The following is a 25,827-nucleotide window of genomic DNA, read 5'->3' as shown; positions in this document are numbered from 1 at the left end:
TATCTTTCACTATCATGGCTGCCTTTGTGTTAGGCTTTCTTGAAGTCTTCATCCATTTCTTCTTTCTGTCCAGAGGGTGGGTCTGAGTACACTCCAATGACAGTATCTTTCCTGTTTCTACCTCTGTTTATCTTCCCCTCAAATGAGTCCCATTCTCATTCCTACATTTTCACATGAGTATATTTTCTTTAATCACAATGCAATTCACATTTCCCTCTCTTCTACCTTACAACTGCAAAAAAAACCCCAAAAAAACAAACAACTGCACACAACGTAGAACAGCGGCAAAAAAATCATTTAATTATCTAACCTATCTAAAAACACTCAGATTCAAAGGAAAAGATAAGACGCTTAAGAGAAAAGATATACATCCTTATGTGACTTGAAAAGATCAACACAGTAAAATACTAATAGGTCAAATATGATATTAATCCATCTGCTATCAGAGCTCAGCTATTAAAATTCTTTGGAGACATTGTATGATCTAAAACTGTGGAGCAGCACCATATGAAATAAATGCAATGCACCATGTGTTCATCAAATTGTATTTTACATAAAGCACTATGTTAAGTGCTGGGGTAGATATGAGGCCCTTGTTGGAGATACAACACATGTAAATATAATATACAATATTATATGTAATATATAATGATATGTTAGAAAGGTGAAAAATAAATTATTACATATGAGGTCCAAGAGGGAAGGCAACATTACTTCCAGAGGGAAACAAGGAAGGCTTTATGTACATGGAAGCATATGAGTTGGTTTTTAAAAAACAGGTAAGAATTGAGCAGGTGAGGTAGCAGTCAAGGGGGAAGGTGTTAAAACACAGAAAACAGCATGAGCAAAAATAAAGAGTTAGGAGAACAACAGGCTATTATTTGGGGTTGGGAGTGGCCATCTAGGTGTTACAATGGATACAACTACTGGGACATCCAGTTCAAATCCAGTTTCAGACAACAGCTGTGTGACCCTGGGCAAGTCCCTTAACCTCTGCCTCAGTTTTCTTATCTATAAAATGGGGATAATAATAGCACCTAAACTCCCAAGGTTGCTATAAGATTAAAATGAGATAACATGTATAAAGTGCTTTGCAAACCTTTAAGTGATATATAAATGCCAGTCATAATAGTTATTATTGTTTTGAGTAATATACCATTTAAATAAGAGAAACTATGTCAAATTCCATGTGAATTGTGGTTGGGGACAAAAAGAGAAAAGACTAGAATGTATCCTCAGATTTGGTCTAATATTCAAGAAAAGGCAAAGTATTTTTACGAGCCAATGCAGTTAACTGAATCATATATATTTCCTGACAAGAGGCGTTGGTGGTTCAAGATAAAAATTGACTAGCAAAAGCCAACGAAAAACCAATTCATGAAAACTTAAAAAAAAAACCAAACCAAACATGATGGTACAGGAAAATTGTGTGATACTTTCCTTAAAATTCATTTATGAAGCCTATCTTTTGAACACATTCTAAAATTCTGATAAAAATCAGTCGCCTTCATGGTTGTTGGCCAGTGTGTAGATACCAGTAAATTAGACTCCCCTAGATTTAAGCAGAATAAGTATGGATAACAGTTTTTACACATGCTGATTCTGCAGGTTCACACAACACAAAATTTCTGTCACTGTCCTAGAGCTTATAATGGTGTTAAACATTTTCTTGTTGCTTCTAGAATAAAATCTAAGGAATTAATAATCAAAATAATTTCTTCCAATTAGTTCTATAACCTTTCTGCACCTTCAGTGAAAGATCATTTCAATGTGATACCGCCCTCGTGATGTCACTGGTCCTCTTCAAGAAAGGACAAATGACAACATTTCCAAACCATAGGCTTACACATCAAGCTATTTGACTGCTGACCAGGTACAAAGCTCCCTCTGAGATAAGTTAATATTTTTACCATGCTCCTGGGTGATTCAACCTCTAGAGCAGTGCTATTCAGAATGACATGTTATTACAACAAAACCCTCCTGAGAAAGTTGTTCTATCTTGCAGGCATCCATCTCATAATAATATTTAAGCTGTCTTTTCTAATCCTGGCTGTTTGTGGAATTGTGTTCAAATAGTGTTTTAGTCTGCTGTCAAGTGAAAAGCATAACCAGCTGTTTTTGGAGATGGTGTCTCCAAATCTCATCCAGTTTGAAAGTGGAGTGGCCAATAATGGGCCCAATCCCACTGCTGATCAGCCCAGAAGCTTTGACCTGAAATGGTCTGCCCCAGCTTGGTTAGCTTGGTGGCTCTCTGCTCCTGGGGGCTCACCATATTAATACTAGACTCAACGGAAGCAACTTTAGCCCTACTGATGTCAGAATTCCCAAGCCCAAGAGATCCAGCCTCCCTAGTAGCAGGGAAAATGAATGGACCAACACAACCCATGTCATTATCTCCTGATAATGAAGAATCTGTAGAATTTAGAGCCTCAGCCCTGAGGTCACATATGGCTCTCTAGGTCCTCAAGTGCAGCCCTTTGACTGAATCCAAACTTCACAGAACAAATCTTTTTATTAAGGGAGGATTTGTTCTGTGAAGTTTGGATTCAGTCAAAGGGCCACACATGAAGGCCACTTGTGGCTTTAAGACGATAGGTTCCCCACCCCTGATTTAGAGTAAGCTCATACCCAAACAACTTTGAAATGATGAGCAATAATACTCCTTTATATTCATTCAGCAAGCATTTATATAAGTATCTACTGTAAGTGAGGCACTGTGTTAGGGGACAAGAAGACAAGGACAAAAATAAAACAATTCTTGCCCTTGAGGTCTTCAATTTTTCCTACTTGGGAGAAACAACATATACACAGATAACTAAATATAAGATATAGACACAAAATACATTTGAAGTAATTTTGTAGGGAAGAAAACTAACAACTAGGGGAAGCTCAGGAAATGATTTATAGAGGAGGTATCTGTCAACTGAGCCGAGAGCTGAAAGAAGTGAGGGATTTTTCCAAGAGAAAAGGTGAGAAAGTGGTGCATTCCAGGGAAGGGAGATAGCCTGAGCAAAGATGCAGAGGTGGAAAATGGAATGTCATGCATCAAAAACAGCAAATAATCTCTTCTGGTTGTAATGGAGAATGCATGAGAGTGAGGAGAATAATGTGAAATCAATGAGAAAGAAAGGTTGGTTGGAGAAAGACTGTGAAGGACTTAAAATGACAAATGGAGGGGTATGTATTTTATCCTATGTGTTCATCTTTCGTTGCCAAAGAAGACCATGCCATCAGAGAAATAATGACATGACTTGCACTTGACTTTGTTTTGAGCGAGGGAGGGCAGTGCAAGTCACCAGCCTTACTTCTCCTCCAGAACCATCTGAATCCAGTGACCAAATATTCATCAGGATGACTGGAGATGACCCAGGATGAGGCAATTCAGGTTAAGTAATTTGCCCAAGGTCACACAACTAGTGAGCATCAAGTGTCTGAGGTGAGATTTGAACTCAGGTTCTCCTGCCTCCTGCACTGGTGCTCTATCCACTGCACCACCTAGTTGCCCAAGTATTTTACCCTAGAGACAGCAAAGAATCACCTCAGGGTTCTTGAACAAAGAAGTGACACGGTCAGACCTGTGCTTTAAGAATATTGATTTGATAGCTATACAGAAGATGGTTTGATAAGGGGAGAAAATGGAGCCAGGGAGGTGAACTAGGAGCTCTTGCCATATTCTAGTTGAGAGGTGGGAAGAGCCAGAACAGGGGTGGAGGTGGTGTGAGTGAAAAGCAGTCTCTTTTGACTGCAATGAATTAAATAATTCCTTGTCTTCATTTAAAATCTCTGTCTCCCTTCAAAGCTCAGCTCCAGGGCCACCTCCTATCTGAGACCTTTCCTGATCTGCTTAGCTAACAGTACCTTCCCAGGAAATATTTTGTATTTAGTTTGTATATCCTTTGTATTTACTTATATCTTGTATATGCTTACTTTCCCAACAGAGCAGAATGTTACATCTATGTTTTTATCTTTCCTTGGTACTACCATGTTACCTGTCATGTAGTAGGCAGTTAATAAATGCTTGTTTATGGATTGATAGACACAGTAGATGTTAGGAAGGTTGACTGACACAACCTGTCAAGTGGATTTCACATATGGAAATTGTAGATGACTCTCACATTGGGAACTTGGGTACCTAGAAGGATGGTGGTATCCTTAACAAAGAAGGGGGAGTTCAGAGATAGAGTCGATGTAAATGGAAAGATAATGAGTCCCATTTCCAATGTGCTAAGTTTGAGGTACTCTTAAGACATACTTTTGGAGACATCAGATAGGTAGCTGGTGACATGGAACTAAGAATTCAAGAGAAAGAAAATGGCTGGATCCAGGAAATCACCAGAATGGAGATGACAGTACTCAAACTATGGGAGTTGATGAGAGAACCTGGTAATGGAGAACAAAGAGAAAAAAGAAGACCACTCAGGACAGAACCTTAGAAGTCACTTGCAACTAGAGGGTGAGACATGGATGAGTGGTCTAGTCAAGGAGACTAAGAAGCATCCAGACAGCATCGAATGTCTTGACTGCCACTTTCCAGAGTGGTCAAGAAGTATGAGGAGAGAGAAAAAGTGATAAAAATTCGTTAGGCAGACAGAATTGCCAATCACCATGCTGATGGGTAATCAGGTGGTACCGCAGTGTATAGAGTGCCCAACCTGGAGCCAAGAAGACTCATCTTCCTGAGTTCAAATCTGGCCTCAGACACTTACTAGCTGTGTGACCCTGGGCAAGCCACCTAACCCTGTTTGCCTCAGTTTCCTCATCTGTAAAATGATCTGGAGGAGGAAATGGCAAACCACTCCAGTATCTTTACCAAGAAAACCCCAAGTGGGGTCATAAAGAGTCAGACATGACTGAAAAGTGACCGAACAAAATCCTGAAATTCCAGACAGCACCACTCTTCGAGCTCCTAATTTATTCTGCTGCTAGTAAAAAATGTGAGTTCAAATATTTAGCTTATAGTTGTACCAAAACAGCATCTCAAGCTTTACAACATTTGTGTTTCACTTTAGACAAGGCACAAGCACAATCCACAAAGTCCTTATTGCTTTTATTTCCTTGCCATATGATCTCCATAATACCTTGGGGGTTTCATTTGTTTGCTCTTTTCTGGCAATTCTTTGGCATCTGCACCTACCCTGTCAATAAAACAGCACTGTTCAAGGTCATCCATAACAACTACTACTGTAACAATTACTTGTATTTTTATAGTACTTTACAATCTTCACATCCCATCCATTATTGTTTGAACTACATAACAGTTTGGGAGAGAAGCCTGATACAAAATGTTGTAGTGATTAGACTGAAAAGTGTCAGGCTCCCCCTACACCCCACCAAGAAAAAACAACAAAGAAGCATCAAAAGCAAGAGAAACAGATTAAAAATCAAACAAGAAAATAAAAACCAAACAAAATCAAAGAACAGTGAAGCAAAGATGAGTGCTAATACAATTTAAAAACTGTATAGCAACTCAATCAGTAGAAAATCCTATGAAGTGAAAGAGACAGAAAAAGAAACTATTTCTTTAAAGAAGTCCTTGAATGAATAGCCACCACATTTAAAGAAAAAAAAATTGGAAATGATGATGCTAAGAAGAAATTCATGAGACCAAATAAGAGTTGGAAGGAAGCTTAAAAATCACATGAGAAAGTTAAGCAAAAATTAAAAGACGGAGAAAAATGAATGTGAAGAAGCAGTGAGGATAATGACCAACATGGCGAACACAATAGAAAATCTCAAAAAAAGTCCAAAAGCAATGAACAGTAGGCTTAAAACTAACAAGAGAAGTGCACACAATGCAGGACATTTGGAAATATTACAACCACAAACTCACAAAAAATCCAACACTAAATTATCTAAACTATTGGAAAACATCCAAACATCACTAGACTATGAGCTCTGTGAGAGGAAAGACTCATCTTTTTTGTATCTTTTAACACTTTGCTCAGTGAGTGCCTGGAACACAGGAGGCACTTAATAAATGTTTATTGACTGAATGACTGACTGAACGATCATAGTGCATCAGTAGAATTAATGATATCTCAGAGATCTTAGAAAAACAAATAATCTGGATACCTTCCCTCCGGGAAACTGACAAAGAAAAATTTCTAGTATTGATAAAGACTGGTGGAATACAAAGAGAAAGAATAAGAAGACCAGTAACAAGGAAGAAACTAAGATTGAAAATACTCATACAAATCCTCATTAAAATGTATCTTTATCACAGATTTAAAGCTGAAATAGAGCTCTAAGGCAATCAATCCAATTCTTAATTTTATGGATAAGGAAACCAAAGGCTGGAGTTGTTAAGGAATTTAGGATTTGAACCTAGGTCCTCTGACTTCAAATCCCGTGTTTTTCCCATTATACCATGTTACCTTCCTTTCAACTCTTAAGCTTCCAGAAGTAGTGCAAAAAGCACTTACCGAAGAATAACTATTATCACCATGGATTTTCAAGGATGAAAAGGGGATTATAGAAATTCAGTACCTAGAACAACACCTTGCACACACAGCCTCTTAATAAATGATGTAGACTGTCTGAAATCACCCTAGCTCACAATGAATGGTCAATAACAGGTCTAGTCCAAGCCTTGGTGGCTCATTGTTCAGCTTCTTATGGTTTAGAATGAATGCAAATAATAATTGTTTTCTGTTCTGGTCAGAAACTCCGAGAGTCTTCCCCTCCCAGACTGGTATCTTTGGATGGTAAATTGGGCCATCTTTTGTCTCAATTCTCACCTACCCTTAGTCATTGTATAGGCATGGCTTAAGACAAACTGAGACCTAGAAAGACCTTCATTTAGAAAGGTCAAGGTCACTCACTGCATCAATCATCTCGACTTTTTTCTTGCCCCTGGACCCCGATGACTGGAAGAGACAGTGAGGCTGATAGTTTTTCAGAGCTCTGCCTCAGTCACATCCAGTTCATGGGCAAGTCAAGACGTCACCTTTGGGATGTCAATGGTCTTCTTCAAGAACAAAGGACGAACAACAAGCATGTTCTGTGAACTGTGGTCCATAACGATCTACCTAGCAAAACTTGGTGATGCTTCATGAAAATAAAAAAGGCAAATCTGAGAAGCAAACATGCAGAAACATTCATTTCAAGGTGGTCATGAAACAACAAACAGGCTTTCCAGCCAAAAAGATAAGTTTAAAACAAACAAAACTGTTAGTCAGCTTCTAACAAAAAGTATGTCAGAGCACAGGGGAAAATGAGAGAAGGAGGAGGACAGGAAAATCTCAACGTAATGCTCTAGTTTTGATAAAGATTAAGTTAAAATAACTCAGATATCAATGTTAAGTAGGAAAAATTTGTTTAGAGTTATTCTATTAAGTTTTTACATATAACAATAAGAAAGTGCATATTTCCTTCTGAAGAAAAGACATTTAACAAATCTAACTTTAAATGCAGATGGGCCAAACTCACCAGTAAAATGCAAGAGTCACCAAATAGATTTAAAAATGCAAAAGTAAACAATATTCTGTTTATAAGGAACACATTTAATCTAGAAAGTTCTTTAAAAAATCAAAGGCTGATCTAAATTTGTCATGTTCACTGCCAACTTAAACAAACATATATCAGACATGGACTGTGTGCCAATGTGGTGTTAGAGATTCCAAGACAAAATGAAATTGAATAATCACTTCCTTAAGATGCCTATATTTTGTGTGTTGAAATGGGGTGATGAGGAGGACAGAACATGAAACAAAATTATCTAAAGGGTGTTGGAGGGGATAAAGGGAGTACCGACAATTAGCAGAATTGTAAACTAGAGATTTCAAAAGGCAAAGGTGAGGAGGGAGACATGAGAGACACACTGTGAAAATGCAGAAAGGCACAGATGGAATGTCATGGATGGATAATAATATGGAAACCAGTTTGGCTGAAGCAAATTTTTGAAGGAAAATACTGTGTAATTGTGAATGACTTTAGATTTATATTTTTATCCTAAAGGTAAGAGATAACTATTCTAAAGTTACTTGAAAAGAAGAGTGACATGGTCAAGCTTATGTTTTAAGAAGGGAAAGATTGGAAGCAGGGAGACCAAACAGGTAATTATTTCAAGATATGATCCTGAACTTGGATGGCTGTAATGAGCAGATACAAAAAAATGCTGTAAAGGTGGGAATCAAGAAGATTTGGCCACTGACAGACAAGATGGGTGAGGGAATAACAGATGAGTCTTCCTGTAATACCACTTATGTTATGTCACTCCCTAGCTTAAATGCTTTCCAATGCTCCCACAAATACCTATAGAATACAATCTAAATTCCTTAGCTTAGTATTCAAGATCTTTTATAACCTAGCTCCAAATTCCTTTCCAACTCCCCTAATTTAATGCAACCAAGGCAGTCTACTTACTATCCCCGAACACCCCTTCCCTTAGTCTCATCAGTGTATCCTTTCCCATGTTCTACCTATCTAAATATTTGCTGCCCATCCCTCAAAACTTAGCTCATATTCTATTTGAAGCCTTTGTTGACCACTCTAGTCAGAAATTGTGGCTGCCTTCTCTTGGCTCTTATAAGCCATCACTATTCATATCACTCATGTCACATCATATCAAATTTCTAAGGACCTCCTTTCTAAGGATCAGCCTAGCTAAGAACAGAGGGTTTCATCACCAGTAGGTAGGTCACTAGCCACGCATAAAATAAAGAAAAATGCAAAATGGTCTTTAGTTCTGTATTTTCTACTTCTATAATTATAGTAGTAGAACAACAAAAAAATGGCAAAGGGTGTTAAGAGTCATACAGTTTTTAGACCTTGTATAAATATTAATTTAGCAACTTGGTATTATAAATGTGAGATTGTTGTCTAATAATCAATAAATGGCTAGACTAGAGGAGGAAATAAGCCACTGAAATATATTAACATTTATGCTAGAAATTAGATCAAAAGAAGAAGAGCTAGAACAGAGCAGTTAAATGTAAACAGTGTTCACAGGTTCTCCTTGGAGAGGCAAAGAAATTGGTAGAGTTGGTTTTACTATACATTGAAAGACTAAACATAATTCAATGGTGTATTTGGGTCTTCTGTTGCACTGGTCATGGCATTTACAAAAAGACCATGAAAAGAATTGTAATTTACGTTTTAGAGTCTGTCTTAAAGGATGATTATATAAAGAATTTCTGCAAATAATTCAATTAAGAGTCTTGAAATTAAAGCTACATATACTTAGATTCTCAGTCACTTTAATTCAAAGGTAAGCATAAATCATGACAGCAAAAGACATGTTGGAAAACACAGTTGAGGAGTAAGGAATGAGAGACACCAAAGGCCTGCAGAGTACACAGAAGCCTCACCCCTCTGCAGAATGAATACTTTTTTCAAGAAAAGAATTAGGTGTTCAACATAGAAGGCACTAAATAACATATCAAAATATAAAAATTATTTTAACATGAAATGACCTATTGTGGTTGTCGAATCATTTCTGAATCAGTCTTCACTCTACAATCAGATCACAGACTTATTAAGGCAAAGATAAAACGTTCTTAATGATCAACAGAATTGTGCTCCTGAAAATCTGTTCAAATCAAACCACACTTTTCCCCAACCCATTTAGGTTCTGGCAATACTTTATATTCATTTTGGAATGATTTACAATAGGAGTATGTTCTCACAGTTTATCTGAAAGTTCCTCTGTGCCTTAGTCTGTCAAGTATTCAGTGGTCTGTAAATGAATACCTGGGTAAAATAGGGAAGTTCTTAAATTTATGTTCTATAGTGTCACCTATCCCTAAATTGTCTTTTCTAAAAGCTGAATGTATCTTTACAATACTTGAATTTATGTAGGAAATGTTCTTAATCATATCTGTTTTTCTTGAGTTAAGGCAACTCGTAACAGATAACACTTTTACGGATGTGTGTGTATGTGTATATGTGTATGCATGTGTATGCATATATATGTATATACTATATCTAGATATACATGTATCTATACATGTATATCTAGATTTATCTATATGTATATATGTACACACACACACACACACGTTTTGATTAAACAGAACAAGATGCCTCTCCCATAACAAGCTTATCACTTTTAAACTCATCACCACGCCGTTAATTCAAGCCTTGACTGACATCACCTAACTCAGCCACTTCCCACCTCTGACTGAGGGGCAGAATACCAAACTCTTCCCAATTCCTTCCTTTATAGAAGGCAGAAACTGGATGCTTAGCTCACTTCACTCTGCATCTATACTGTGACTGGTTTTGAGGAACAAGATGTCCCTACATCGGTTACCCCCGACGTCCTCTTGCCAATGTCCTTTCTCCTTTTGTATGTTGTCTCCCCCTCAGAATGCAAACTTTGAGGAGAGGGTCTGTTTTTCTTTTGATTAATTGCACCTTCAGCACTTAGCACAGTTCCTGACAAGTAGTGGGCACACGTAATAAATGATTACTGGGCTAGATGTTACATAAACACACATTCAAAGAAGTCATAATGCTGTTATTGGACATCCATTCTATGGAACCCTTCATAAAAGGCCATTTTGGAACTTTGAATAACTAACTTTGAACACCTAATGCTAATTTCCACTATCTGGCAAATAGCATCATAGCAAGAGAAGAGAATACTAATTTAATTACATGGAGCATGAATCCAGCAAGTATGAAAATCTGTCCGATGATGACTATCAGAAAACCCTCAGATATCTCTCATGAGCCGTGATTTTATAATTAAGCCACAGCTATTAGTTTCTGTGATGTTTTGATTTATTTTCAGAGCCATATCAACAACAGGGTCCACTTGCTTGTCAGCTATCAGTCCCTGGTAGAAACAAGAAGTAGAAAATTTCATTTTGTTTTAAAATGAGAACTAGGCCTACAACTGGAACCAAAATTCATAACCAGATCAAGCAGTTTAAAGAGGAAATGTTAGCTCAAAATTATTTGGTTATAACCAGAAACCAGAAACAGGAGGAAAGTCTCTCAAAACAGAAATGCTTATTTTATAGTTATTCAGTTACTCACAAGGAAATCTGGAAATAAATATATAGAGTTCTTTCCTAGTCAATGTAATATTGCTAATATTATGTAGGTCAGCTAAGTTAGACAAAAGAATCCTTTATTTTTCACTCTACAGAATACTATTTTAACCTTCACAGCTAAGAATAATTGACATTTATTAAATTCCTACTTGAAAGGGGCAACAGTATTACCAGCATTCTGGTGGTTGTTGGTTATTTTTTTTTAGTATCTCTTTTAAAGAACCCTCTTGGAACTTATTCTGAAAAAGGGGTTACTACCTACTAGACCAACTTTGGTCTATGAAATAGTTGTTAAGGTTCAAAGGTTGAAATCAGTTAAAAATTCCCATATTTATATATGACATGTCCTGAGGGTAACTGGACTTTACAAAATACTTTGAAAGCCATTATATTTAGAATATAATACCTCCAGCTATAATACATGGATAACTCTAAACTCTAGAGGAAAGGATTCTGAAAAATTTGCTGGATAAACCTTAGACTAATTACTTAATACTGCTGATGAAAACAAGAGAAAAAGGGAGAAGGTAACCAAAGCCCAATCAATCCTGGACTCTGATTGCCATTGCCAAGAAAAAAATTCAAGAATTGTTTTGCAGCAAAGGTGTTTAACATTGTTGGAGAGAAGATCCAGGGCAGTCTAAGTCAAGGAAGAATTTTCTATAGATAATGAGATCTTGATGCTCTTGTTTAAAGATATTTGCATCAAGACGTGGAACACTAAAGAACAACCTAAAAGAGATCCATAATCAAAGGAATTTGGCTTAACTATCCACACAGAAAACACCAAGTAAATGTATAAAGTCTATCGTACAGATGATGGGATGAGGGTGAATGGACAACGTATAGAGGTTGTACACCAGAATAAACAAAAATAAATGAAACATGGATTGTCTTTTGAAAATAGCAAAATCCTTTTAATATGCCAAACTTCTCACTCAACATAAACGGACAAAAAGACTATCACTTAACATCAACCTATTTCAAAGGGCATTTAAATGGCAGTAAAGTCATCAAATACTGTAGTCTCTGAAGAACTAAAATTGAAAATCACCAAAAGGGCATTGTGGGTGTGAGCAGGTGATATATTACAAAAAAGGAATTGTAAAGAATAATTAGTGTAAAGGAAATCAAAGAAATATGAATGCAAAAAGAAAAAAGAAAAGACAGGCTGGGCTGGGCTGGTCTCATAGCGAACGAAGAATACTGATGGACAGCACGCATGCTTGCTTGGTAGTCTTACAATATCAAAAGAATGCAAGGAAAGCCCTGTGTAAGGAGGAGAGAGATCCTGGGGCAAAGTTATAGGAGGACATGGACCAGAGTCTGATAGGATGAGCAGTCAAATGATGGGTTGCAGCAGGAAGGAAAACCCACATTAATGTGATCATGGATCTATTTGAATATAATTGAACCTTGATGTAATGACTGTTGGCTAATGGCCCAAGTCATAAATCAAATGGTCTGATGACAATGTAAGCTAGTATCTGAGATGCAGCAAGATTAGTTCTCTTTGTACATATCTGTGTGTGCATGTTGTCTTATCCAGTGGACTTTGAACACCTCAAGATTAGGAACTGTCCTTTGTCTTTCTTTGTATCCTCAGTGCTTGGCCCCGGACTTGGCACATAGTAGGAATTAATCAATGTTTCTTGTCTGACTGATTTTAGTGAGTCTGCTTACTGTCACATTCAGTTTTTAAGAAATATATTATAGAATAATAAACATAAATATAACAGATTAAACTTTGCACCAATTTACATTTAAATAAAATTCAAATTATAAAATGTCATAACTTTTCAGTTTAGTCCTGAACAAGATTTTTTTGTGCATTTATTCATAGCCACTTTTTCTCTGATATGTTCCTAATCAGTATCAACCCTGTTCTTTGGATTCTGCTTTTTCAATTTGTCTTATTTTATAAAAGCTTCCCATATTTCCTTATATTCTTCATACTTGTCTGTCTTAAAGGAACTATAATATTCCACTGCATGAATGTACTATAATTTATTTAATCATTTCCCCACTGCTGAACATTCATACTGCTTCCAGATTTTTTCTGTGCAATTATGAAAAATGCTGCTGTGAAAATAGATAGCTCTTTTGATGTTCAGTGTTATATAGAACTAAGTGCCACTTTAAATTATCTTTTCCTAATGTGGTATTTATGAAGGAACAATAATTGTATTAAGTAGGGAATACATGTAGTTAACAAAATGATTTTACCCCTAAAAGAAAAGCAATATTAGGGAAGTTTCACATATTAAGCAACTAATAAGAAGGTAAAATAAAGCTCTTAGTACATGGTGAATCATCATAGCTCTCATGAAAGACTATAGCTGGCTAGAAACCTTTACTGGACTTTAGAGTGGCAAATTAATCTGATGGATGGCAGGTAACCGATGCTAAACCTCTCAACAACTCAATTACACTGTGGGTGAGCCCATATCTCCTTTATCAATAGCCACCTGCATTTAGATAATATACCTTTTTATTTATGTATCCAACTCTATAATTAGTATTTTTGTCATTTTCCAAACTCTCAAGAAGTAAAAGGCTTCGTAGAACCAGCAGCATTTGCCATCAATAAGTGGTTTAAAAAAAAAGAGGTAGGCAAAGGAGATAAGGCCCATAAGAAGTTCTACTGAATTTCTAAAGAATTTAAAATAGAAGCTGTCTCTCTAGAACTAAAACAAGGCTTTTGATGTAGGACTCTGGAAGTGGGAATCTGTTTATGTGTGTATGGTGCAGTGTTGGATCTGGAGCTGGGAGACCTGGATAGAATATATGCTTTCCACAAGTAAGGACTGTTCCATTTTTTTGCACAATGCCCAATTGTTTAAACAATTGTTTAATAAATTATTAATGAATTATTACAAAATGGTTTAATAAATATTTGTTGATTGATTGGGTTAGGAAACTGAGGCTGTGAGAAGTGACTTCTAAATCACAAATTTTCTCTCTCTCTTAAGCTTAAAATACACTTATCTTATATCATCCCTCCTTCATCTAAAAAGGAAATAATTGAATATTCCCGCCATTTTCTTTTTTCTATAGTTTTATTTATTTATTTTTAGATTTCAACATTCATTTCCACAAAATTTTGAGTTTCAATTTTTCTCCCCATCTCTCCCCTCCCCACCCCATAACACTTTGCATTCTGATTACCCCTTCCCTCAATGTGCCTTCCCTTCTATCACACCCCTCCCTTCCCTTATCCCCCTCTTCTCTCTTTTCGTGAAGGGCAAGATAGAGTTCTATGCCCCATTATCTCTATTTCTTATTTCCAAGTTATATGCAATATCAATTCTCAACATTCATTCCTAATACTTTGAATTCCAACTTCTCTCCCTCCCTCCCCACCCATCCCCACTGAGAAGGCAAGCAATTCAATACAGGCTGTATAAGTGTTGTTTTGCACAAGATATCCATAACAGCCATGTTGTATAAGATTAACTATATTTCCCTCCATCCTACCCTGTTCCCCATTTATTCTATTCTCTCATTTGACCTTATTTCTAATTACTCCCTTCTCCCATTTGCCCTCCCTTCTATCATTCCCCTCACCCCATTTGTCCCCTTCTCCCCTACTTTCCTGTAGTGTAAGATAGATTTTCATACCAAATTTAGTGAGCATGTTATTTCCTCCTTAAGCCATATGTGATGAGAGTAAGCTTCACTTTTCCCCTCTCATCTCTTCCCTTTTCTCCTCTCACCTCTTCCCTTTTCTCCTCCATTGAAAAAAGATTTTTCTAACTCAGATATGGATAGCAAGAAAGGCGGTCTGAGCCTCCAGTAAGCCTGTGAGATGCTGGTATGAACTGCAAAAGGTAATCATCTCATAGGAAGCTTGGGAGAGCAGCTGTTCAGCCTGGGCTGACTCAATTTCTCCACTGACACCTGGCAGACTTTAAGCCTGACTGAATGCAAGCTGACAATCTATGCCTACCTGGAATTGACATGAACTTGGGGAGATATTGGTTCCCTGCAATGTCCCTACTCTTAGTGGCAATTTCCTATAGTCAAAAAGTTTGTAAGCTTAATACCAGATCTATTAAATTATAGATTGTTGGTAGGGGAACATCCAAGGTTAAGTCTAAAATTAAGCTATAAGGCTTAGGACTTTAGACCAACAACAATATGTTAGGGTCCTTTAATTCTTAGTAATAGTGTGGAGACAATTAGGTCAAGGGCTTGTGAAGTTAGCATACATAGTTATTATGTGTGTCTCAGTTAATGTTAAAAAAAAAATTCGTTTGTGGTCTATATTGTAAATGCTTTAAAAGAAGTATCACCTGACGAAAAGTTGGAATTGTTTTATGTGATATGAACTGTTAAAAAGGAAAAAGGAAAAAAAGTAGAAAAAAAAGAAAAATAACATGTATGATTTGTTGTATGACTGCAAAAGAGATGCAAATTGTACCTCCTACAGATTCACAACTGAATATGTAGTCCTCTTACTCTCATCTGCTTTGCATATAGAAAGGCACATCTTATTTAAGTTCAGAATATGTATACATACATTTTTTAATGAGGCCTGGAGAGAACCCTAACCACAGAAAGGATAATCTGGCAGGAAAAGCATCCCTAGAGATGTCCCAACACAATCTGAGATATGCTACTCTGGAAAATACATTGTCCCCAAGATACTCTATAATGACAATAATAACGAATCATGCTTTGGAATGCAATACTCCATTAAAATAAAAGAATACCCATCTAATAGTAATAATATTTGAGAAAAAAAGTCCAAATAAAGGAATACAAAGTTTTCTGTTTGGCACAACATTATGAGCAGTACTTCTTAATCTTTTTAACATTAAAACATTCCATGGGCCACAACATGATAGTTATAATACTATTAAGAATCTACTGATCTACAGTATCATAAAGTTACTATGTCTATTATAAATAAATTTGACAACACCTACAAATATTAGAAAAATAACAAAGGCTCTCCCTCTCAAACTACTCTGTATTTCACTACCTCATATATATTTGTAGTTATTCATTTTGTGTTTATATTTTATCTATGTATGTATTGTCTCCTCCATTGGAATATAAGATCCTTGCATACAGATTGTTTCTTTATACATTACTTGTATCACCAAGGCCCAGAGTTGACTAATATGTACAAAATATTACATAGTTTAGTCTGAATAATTTATGTTTGCCTTTTTTTAACCCTTGATAACATTGACTATTATGCTGCTACTAAATAAAAACTGGTCATATGGATTCAGGAAAAAAAAGAAAAAGATTTTTCTTCTCTCTTTCATGAGTGATAGTTTGTCCCATTCCATTTCTCCCTTTCTCCTCCCAATATATTCCTGTCCCACGCCTTAATTTTATTTTTTATAGATATCATTCCTTCTGATTCAACTCAGTCCGTGTTCTCTGTCTATATTTGTGTGTTTGCATGTGTGTGTGCATGTGTGTGTGTGTGTATAATCCCTCCACCTACCCAAATACTGAGAAAAGTCTCAAGAGTTACACATATTATCTTTCTATGTAGGAATGTAAACAGTTGAGCTTTAGAAAGTCCTTTATGGTTTTTCTTTCCTGTTTACCTTTTCATGCTTCTCTTGATTCTTATGTTTGAAAGTCAAATTTTCTCTTCAGTTCTGGTCTTTTCATCAAGAATGTTTGAAAGTTCTCTATATCACTGAATGACCATTTTTTCCCCTGAGTATTATACTAAGTTTTGCTGGGTAGGTGATTCTTGGTTTTAATCCCAGTTCCTTTGACTTCTGGAATATCCTATTCCAAGTCCTTCGATCCCTTAATGTAGAAGCTACCAGGATCCTGTGTTATCCTGATTGTATTTCCACAATACTCAAATTGTTTCTTTCTAGCTGCTTGCAATATTTTCTCCTTGACCCAGAAGCTCTGAAATTTGGCCACAATATTCCTAGGAGTTTCTCTTTTCAGGTCTCTTTTAGGAGGTAATCGGTGGATTCTTTCAATATTTATTTTGCCCTCTGGTTCTAGAATATCAGGGCAGTTTTCCTTGATAATTTCATGAAAGATAATGTCTAGGCTCTTTTTTTGATCATGGCTTTCAGGTAGTCCCATAATTTTTAAATTGTCTCTCCTGGATCTATTTTCCAGGTCAACTGTTTTTCCAATGAGATGTTTCACATTATCTTCTATTTTTTCAAACTTTTGGTTTTGTTTTTTAACTGCTTAGTTTATCTCACAGTCATTCAGTTCCCTGATCTCAATTCTCTCTTTCAAAGAACTATTTTGTTCAGTAAGCTTTTGAACCTTCTCCTCCATTTGGCTAATTCTGCTTTGTAAAGTCTTCTTCTCCTCATTGATTTTTTTGGATCTCTTTCCCCAATTGAGTTAGCCTATTTTTAAAGGTGTTATTTTCCTCAGCATTTTTTGGGTCTCCTTTAGCAAGCTGCTGACTCGCTTTTCAAGCCCTTCCATGGCCTGAGCCTATTGTATATTCATTTTGGAGGTACTGGATGCAGAAACCTTGACTTCCTCTGACAGTATGCTTTGATGGAAGGAAATACCTGTTCACCAAGAAAGTAACCTTCTATGGTCTTATTTTTTCCCCTTTTTGGGCATTTTTTCTGCCAGTTACTTGACTTCTGAATCCTTTGTCAAGAGGAGGGTCCTAGTGCTCCTCCTCACCCCAGGACATGCTCAGGGCTGAAATTCAGATCAGCTGCTCAATCCCCCCCAGGGACTTTATGCTCAGTGCTCCAACAATGGAACGATGGACACCGGCTGCTGCCTGCCTCCAGAAGCCTCTGCTGCCCAGCTTCCACCGCCACCTTGGGCCAGGGCCAGGGGTGGACTCTGCTCCCTTCTCATTCAGGTTGAAAAAGCCCTCTCACTGATCTTTGGTGCCTGTGGTTTGAGGGATCTGTGAACTGCTGCTGCTTCCAGGAATTTCGTCCCTGAAGCCTGCTCTGGTCCTGCTCCTCCCAGAGTCATGCGGCTGAGGCTAGGCTGTGCTCCACTCTGTGCCCAGTGAAACAGACCTTTCCTATTGGCCTTCCAGATTTCCTTGGGTTGGAAATCTCTTTCAGTCTGTTGTTCTGTGACTTCTACTGCTCTAGAATTTGTTGAGAGTCATTCTTTACAGGTATTTTATGGGCTGTGGGGGAAGAGCTAAAGTATGTATGTGTTACTACTCCGCCATCTTGTCTCCGCTCCCCTACCATTTTCTTTACTAACAATAAGGCCAAAAGAGGACAAAGAACAAGACTCATGTCTGGTTCATTTTGTAGAATATGGATTATTACCTGAAAAACCTACCCACGGACAATGATGAAAAGAACATTCTGTAGGAATTTCAATAAAAATGCATGTAATTCAAGTTGACACCGTTTTTAATGTCCTTATTGAAATTAATATAAAACAATGAATATTTTTCTTTTAAAAATATCAGATAGATTGTACCTCTAATCTCTGTATTCGTCCCTTGAAGAACATAAACAGGGAAGAATTTGGATAAGCAGCTTCTTTCTTCAGTAGGATCTCCTTGGCTTCATCCAAGCCTGCCTTGTTATCGCTGCCATCCAAGGCAAAGAAAGGACGAACTACAGTGTGATACCACAGTAGAGCTAATCTAAAGAAAATTAGGACAGCAAAGTTGAATAAACAATTTCACTGATCTTTTAGCCTTTATTTTTAAGGTGACATATCTTGTAACCCCTAAACACCTTTCAATTAGAACATTCTAAACATCATTCTGACCCAGATCTGGATTTGTATAGCCTCTAGAGATAAAAGACTATCTTTTGATATATTTTAACTATGTCAGTACTCTTGAAAATCTCAATTAAAAAGTTAAGAACAAGATAAAAAACAGGCTATTCTTTGCAATTAGATGACTAATTAAAAAAAGGTAACAGAAACATTTCTATTTCCTGGGTCATTTAAAAATGATGGTGAGAGTCAACTCAAACAAACAGCTAGTCAAAATTCAAACAATTATTTACTTGTGAATTGAATGCAAGCAAAAGTGCAATGTAAATGAAATCAATACACAAATTAAAAACCTTAACCCTTCAACCAGAGACCTCAGTTTCCACATCTGTATAATATGATCCTTTTCAACTCTAAATCTGAAATCCTACATACTTTTAGCCCCTTTAAATAAGTGAATTACCATGTCCTTTCCACTTTTTCCAGTGGGTATATAGTTAGTCTTTTTCACAACAAAGAGTTAATTATACTTATGATATAATAAACAAATACACTTTGATACAAACAATAATAGATGTTAATAGATGTAACTCACAAAGGTTAGTGATACACACCTCAGAATTTGACAATGATAATTGAAAATTACAAGCTACAGCCTTAATTACAATGATTGGATTAAAGTGGACAAAATGATCTGAAAATAAAAAGAACCTTTTCCTCAGTATTCTAAAAGTCAATCATAAATCACAAATTACATCTAGCTATTGGCTAGAATGGATGATTATAACATAATCAGCTTTTAGAAATTCAGTAAAATCATTAGTTGAGACTGATAAAGTCAATATGACGTATAGTATGCGTTAAAAGAGCTGTTTCTTTATGGCTTAGAAGGAATTATGATCGCTTAGTGTGATCTAACAAAATACCTGTATGAATGAACAAATAAAAATGATGAATAACTGACATGAGAACCATAGGTAAATGAGCATGGCCAATAATTGGTCACATTGCTATAGCACCTTACAATATGTAAAACACTTTCCTCACAACAATAATGAGGGAAAAGTAGTGCAAGTATTAGTGTCCCCACTGAACCAATAGAGAAACTGAGGCACAGAGAGGCTAATGGTCATACAGGTAGTTCAATGACGAGGTTGAGACTTGATTCAAGTCTTCTCATTCCAAGTTCAGTGATCTTTCTACTTTCCACAAAATTCTAGAAGGTTTAGTCTGTTTTCTTAAGAACAAGGATCTCCCTGACAATTGTTTTTCCACTATCAGCTTGTTTATTCAATCAGTGCAGACTATTCAGATATGGGACAGGATGAGTTCATTAAAGCTTCAAAATGAATAGGGTCCACATGAATAATGAGGCAAGCAAAAAGAGCAAGTGCCATTCTGAGCTGCCTGGCTTCCAAGAATAAGAAGGTGCCTCTCTGTTCTGCCCTGACCTGGTCCCATCTGGAATACTGTGCTCAATTCTGGTCACCCAGTTCAGGAAGGACATTGTCACACTGGAGAAGAGAGCAACTGAGATGGTGAAGGGTCTTCAGTTCATGTCACATAAGGATCAGGTGAAAGAACTGGGGATGTTAACCCAGAGAAGAAAAAGCTTGAGGGATATGATAGATCTTTTCAAGCATCTGACGGGCTGTCAAGTGGAGAAGAGACCACACTCTCCCTAGCTAAGCCTGGAGGTAAGAACCAGAAACAATGGTTAGAAGTTACAAAGAGAAATTTGCCTCGATGTCAGCCAAAACCAAACCATTAAAGCTATCCACATGGCCTGCACTGCCTCCAAGGTGGTAGGTTCCTCCTCACTGGAGTTTCTGATGCAGAGATAGGAAAACCACTTGTAGAAGAAATAACAGTAAAGAATCCTCTCAGGTATGGGTTGGGCTAGAATACTGCTAAGGTTCCTTCCAACTCAAATTGGGTGAATGAAAGTCTATGGTTTCTATTATTTTCACAGGGCTGTACTGGTAGATACTTTATAAAATGGTTACAAAATAGGGATGATTTCACTGGCATGTTGAGAAATTCCCTTTACCAACACAGGTCCAGCCCTTTCTCTCAACTTATTGTCTCAGATTGTATAGATCTAAGAGTGTAACACCATGTTGCATAGAACATGGAAAGGATAAATGATTTGGCTCTTCCTGGCTTTAAGGCCAGTCCTATCCACTACATCGTGTAAATAAACAAGAATCTTGAATTAGAGAGCAAATTCTCTTATATGTAAGTCAGTCAACAAACATTATTAAGCACTTACTAGGTGCCAGGCATTGTACTTAAATCAATAATTCCTAAAGATTTCATTGGACACATTGCCTCATCTGAGTTATTTAACAGGTAAGGGTAAAGTGTAACTCCAAAAAGAAGTTCTCTTGTATCATTATTTTATGTCAATTGTCAGTTAATTTCCCAAAGACAACTTTCTGCGATGTCACTGGAGACTACCATGGAATTAAGGGACTTGCCTAATAACCCTTTGTTCTAGCTGGAGACAAACAGCTTCTCCACCTATCCAGCGCCTGTGTTTCCACTTATTGCACTGAAAGACAAAGTAATGTGGCTGACTTTGACTGATGTGTAAAATGTCAATCATACTTATGACGCTAGCTCACTGATTAGTGTGACACAGAACTAGATTTCCAAACATTTAAAGTCTCTGGGAGTATAGAATTCTTAGGAACATATAAAAATTTATAATGAACTTCCACAATTTCAAACCCAAATCAGGAAAGATAATTTCAAAAACACAGTATTTGTACAACTCCAAAAAGCATTTGAAATTGTAAAACGAGAGGCAGTTCTAGATGGCCTCTAGGGGGGTGGTATCTTTCCAACTCAAAGTCTCTGATCTTACGATTCCTTCACTTAACTAGATTAAAGTACAATGAAAATTCTCATTAGAATTTTAAGAGAATAGATGGTCTACCTAAAAATCTCCATTACAGCATCATCCTCCAACAGAGTAAAAGCCACCAAAGATGTGATGTTTTATAAGGCACTATACTGTGTCAAACAACTGATTGTTTTACCTGCTGCTTCCTTTAAAGTCTCATCTTTGATTGTAGTTTACTTACTTTCAACACTATAATATCTACCAAAGCATTGCAATATAGCTACTCACGTAGCTAAAGGAGCCTTCATGTCCTTACTTTCACTTGCATACATCAATGAAGAAAGGCCTTGCAGTCGGTCTCCAGGAAAACCCAGCAGGTTGATGATTTTGAGAAGGTTTGGGGGCACCATGGATATACAAAGATGAAATAGTCCATATCCAAAGCTAACAGCCCCTTTCAGTCTATTTAGAGATTCCTCTGATACCCCTTCCACAGCTACATGATTATCATTTGCAGCATCTGAAGGTTCTTCAGTTAGCTTTTTCTGATACAGTTCCTGTAATGCATTGATGTCTACATAGCATTTGTTGTAGATTTTCCAGGCTTTTCTAAGAATCCATCCACCTTTTATGTATGCTAAGAAATAAGAAAAAGAAAAAAGAAAAAAAATTTTAAAGTATAAATTACCATATTCTGAATATAAGAACAGTTATGAGAATTTTCAGTATTGCATATTTACAGCCAACATGAAAACCAGGCCAATTTTTAAAAGGAAATGGCATGGATTCTAAATTTCATATGAAGACTATGCAAAGTTTTTCACTTTAAATATTAAAAAACAGTGGATTCCAAATTTCATATGAAGACTACCAAAAGTTTTTCACTTTAAATATTAAAATAGTCAAAATTCCATATGTGATCATTTAAATTGTTGGTAAACAATCTAAGTTATTGGTTTGATGCTTTTTTCAGTCTACAATATTAGTGTCTTTTCACACACCTCTATTCTCTATATGTATGTCACACACCGTGCTCCCACCCAAAAAAGATGTTCAGTGACAAGAGGGCCCTAGGAATAAGCTTTTCTCCTACTATTATTTTCAAGGTTCCCCGACTATTTTTTTTTGCTACATCCTTTACCAGAGTGTAACTCAAAACATGGGCCACCAAGAAGGCAACAAAAAATCAAAAGGTGTATAATATATCACACCACCTGGAGATGTGCTTTTGGAATGGGCCCTTCCCTCATAACATTTTTACAAGTAGATTAAAGAAAAAGACAATTTGGCTTTTTAAGAGTTTGACTATCATTATCACTTCCATAACACCAATTCAAGGAAGAGGATATCTTTGTAAGGAATTTCACTGGTAGTTGTGGAACAAATGTAGATACCTTCCTCTTCTGTGAAGTACTAACTAGCAAAAATTGTACACACTACAGACTTGTGAAATAAATGCTTTGTGTAAGGAGAGACAAAAAAATTCTTTCAGGTTTCAGGAAATTTTTATTAAGAATTCTGGTGACAAAGAGTAGATGTGAAAACTGGGGTTATATTTCATTTGGAGATATCAGTTCACTAGCCAAATGATTATCATGTCTCCTGGGGGGGGGGGTCAATATTAATAATACACCTAGTTAAAAAGTTATACGTTATTGATCTTTTTAGAACAAAATTTACAGAAAGCACTTCAAATGTACACAGCACTTAAGGGTCCAGATGAACTTCTCTCCCAACACCGTGAAGCACATAATGCAAGTATTACTATTCCTACTTTGCAAGTGAGGAACACAGGGCCAGTGACTTGCCAATGGTCACACAGTAAGTAAATGACAGAGCTGGGATTCAAACCTAGGTCTCTTGTAACGTTCTTTTACCACTCCTGTGTGTCAGAAGGAAGCCAGAAAAGAAATAAGTGGGACCACAAAGCAATAGTTTACTTTTTTCCTCCTTAAATAAAAAAGAGTATGGCCAAAATAATATTACCCTTTTGCAATCTAAAGAAAGCAGATCTCAAAATGCTACTAGCAATTATCACAAGAACATACAGATGAGAAAGATGAATAACTAAAAGGTAGCAAAAGATTAACAAATAAGAAATAAATCTTAAATTAAAAAACACACTGGAAAATATGAAAGGATGAGCTACAAGTAAAATGCTTGAACCTGAGAATTTACAAAATCCTAAAATTTAGTCAAATAACTATTTGATGCATGAGAACTATGCAAAATGCCTTTAGCACTGAGGTTGTAAAACACAGTTCTGTTTACTCAAGGAGTTCACCATTGGGAAAATACAAATGCACATGAAACTAAAAACGAATGCAAAAGAGCAATTGCCAAAACCACTGGCATACTTGTGCCACTGCCCCAATCAGTGCCATTCTGCCATAACATGATGACTTAACCACCCCCCTTCCATAAACCATTCTGACATCTTCAGGCTCCTGAGTCAAGCTTGCTTCTTGCCCTCTAAGAGAGCTCCAGTTCCTGTTCTCCACTCCCAAGTCTTCCAGCAAACCCACAGTCAATAAGCATTTATTAAGTACTTACTATGTGCTAAACACTGTTAAGAGCTGAGAATGCAAATATAAATAGAACAGTCTCTGCTCTCAAGGACCTTACATTCTAACGAGGGAAGATAACATCTAAAACCTAAAAGGGAGCTGAAGATCAGAGCGTGGGACATAGGTGCTCGGTGAGAGGGCATGGTATAAAAAGTCTAGGAGTGCAGCCTGGAGAAGAAGGAGTCTTGGCCCACATGCCTCCTTAAATGGAAAAGGAAGGGAAGAGAAATAAGCATTGATTAAGCACTGTGGGAAGTGTTTTATAAATATCATCTCACTGGAAGTTCGGGGAGGAAACATACAATCAAAGAGAGATGCCTTGGGAGAAGTGGGTACTTCCAGGTGTGAATACCATGGCTCCAGGGAGATTTCAGGGTGAAAAGCCTGGAACATGGTAGAGAAGGTCTAGAGGGCAGCCTTCAGAGGCTCCTTTCCAGTAGAACAGAACCATCTGCCCCACTATAATATTACTTTCTTTAATGTTATATTTCTGTGAAGCTAGGTGTTTAGAGGGTACATGTTGGAAAGCAGGACAAAATTAGGTTAGAGAAAGGGTGGATTCAGAGTATGAAGCATTTAGAAAACCAGGCAGAAGAGTATGTTTTTGATATAGCAGGAAAAAGTCAACAATGACTGGCCTCTAAACAGAAGAGGGTCATAATAAAAAAATGTATATGGACAATTACATTCATAGGAGCATGCAAGACAGAATGCAAGGGGACAAAAGAGGTCAGATAGGAGGTCTGCTAAAATAATTTCACCAGGAAATAATGGGAGTCCAGACAAGAATAGAAACAGTAGGAATATTATCCTGCCCCTCAAAAAAAGGAAGCCTCACCATTGTGCATATTTCATAGAGCTCTCTTTAAAAAAGGAAAGTCCACTTTAAAATAAAAATGAAATGAATACAAGCTATTATAGAATCTGACATTACAATTTTTCGTTACTTGAAAACACATAAAAGTAATAAAATTCCACAAATTTTACTGCTCTCAACTGTAGGCTGGTAAACAGAACCCTAAATTTAGATCTAAGAAATTTAAGACAAAGAACTGCTTACAATGAAATTCAAAATAATTTTTTTCATCTAAAGGAACATTTTATTCTATGTATGGTAGTGCCTAAGTACAATTTGGGGCTACGATAACCTCTTCATTGCACTGTTTCCATAATTATGATTCTATAAAATTCTAAATATAGCCAGCTGGAGACTGAGGGAACTTCAGACCAGTCTCAATTTGTACCGCATATTCAACAGTACTGCAGCTTTCAGAGTAAAACTTGTAAGGCCAATCGTCTGCAGCAATGCAGTCAGTGATGTCACACTCACAACGAAGCAGCAGTGAGAGGACAGCAATAACCTGCCCCCCCCCCCAACAATCTGGTCTCATCTCTTAATGATGAGATACACCTCTGAAATGTCACATACAATCCATCAGTCACTCAATCTCCTGAAAGTCTGTACCAGTGGAATGACTCATTGGCACAAACAGAACACCACAGACAATCTGCCTAGTTGGAATAGTCATGGCCCAAGTGAGTGAGGAAGCCAGACTGGAGAATCTGTCCTCACCAAGGGATCTTTGACCCTTTCATGCAAATGCCAGAGGGTTTAATTGTGAAATGAACATATCAAAATACTGACATTTCCCAATACTCCATTTTTATGGTAAGTGAGTGGGATAGGAGGGGTGGAGGTTGGGGAGAAAGGAGGCAGGATGATGCATGTCCACCAGCAAAGAGG

The 25,827-nt window shown here is 36.9% G+C and overlaps 1 protein-coding gene across 3 annotated transcripts in view; it reads right to left on the bottom strand.

Moving 5' to 3' along the window:
• Positions 1–25,827, bottom strand: part of TTC39C (tetratricopeptide repeat domain 39C) — a 109,535-nt gene that overhangs the window by 38,184 nt on the left and 45,524 nt on the right. For all 3 annotated transcript variants that reach the window (XM_072604425.1, XM_072604426.1, XM_072604427.1), the window contains exons 5-6: positions 21,805–22,153; positions 18,420–18,588 (exon numbers count right to left, since the gene is read on the bottom strand). In XM_072604425.1, coding sequence (XP_072460526.1) covers positions 18,420–18,588; positions 21,805–22,153 — 518 coding nt within the window. The remainder of the gene's footprint in view (positions 1–18,419; positions 18,589–21,804; positions 22,154–25,827) is intronic.

Source organism: Notamacropus eugenii, chromosome 4 (assembly GCF_028372415.1).
Source record: "Notamacropus eugenii isolate mMacEug1 chromosome 4, mMacEug1.pri_v2, whole genome shotgun sequence".
Classification (NCBI taxonomy): Eukaryota; Metazoa; Chordata; class Mammalia; order Diprotodontia; family Macropodidae; genus Notamacropus; species Notamacropus eugenii.
The sequence above is the reverse complement of the archived record's forward strand: the minus strand, read 5'-3'. Positions and strand labels throughout refer to the sequence as shown.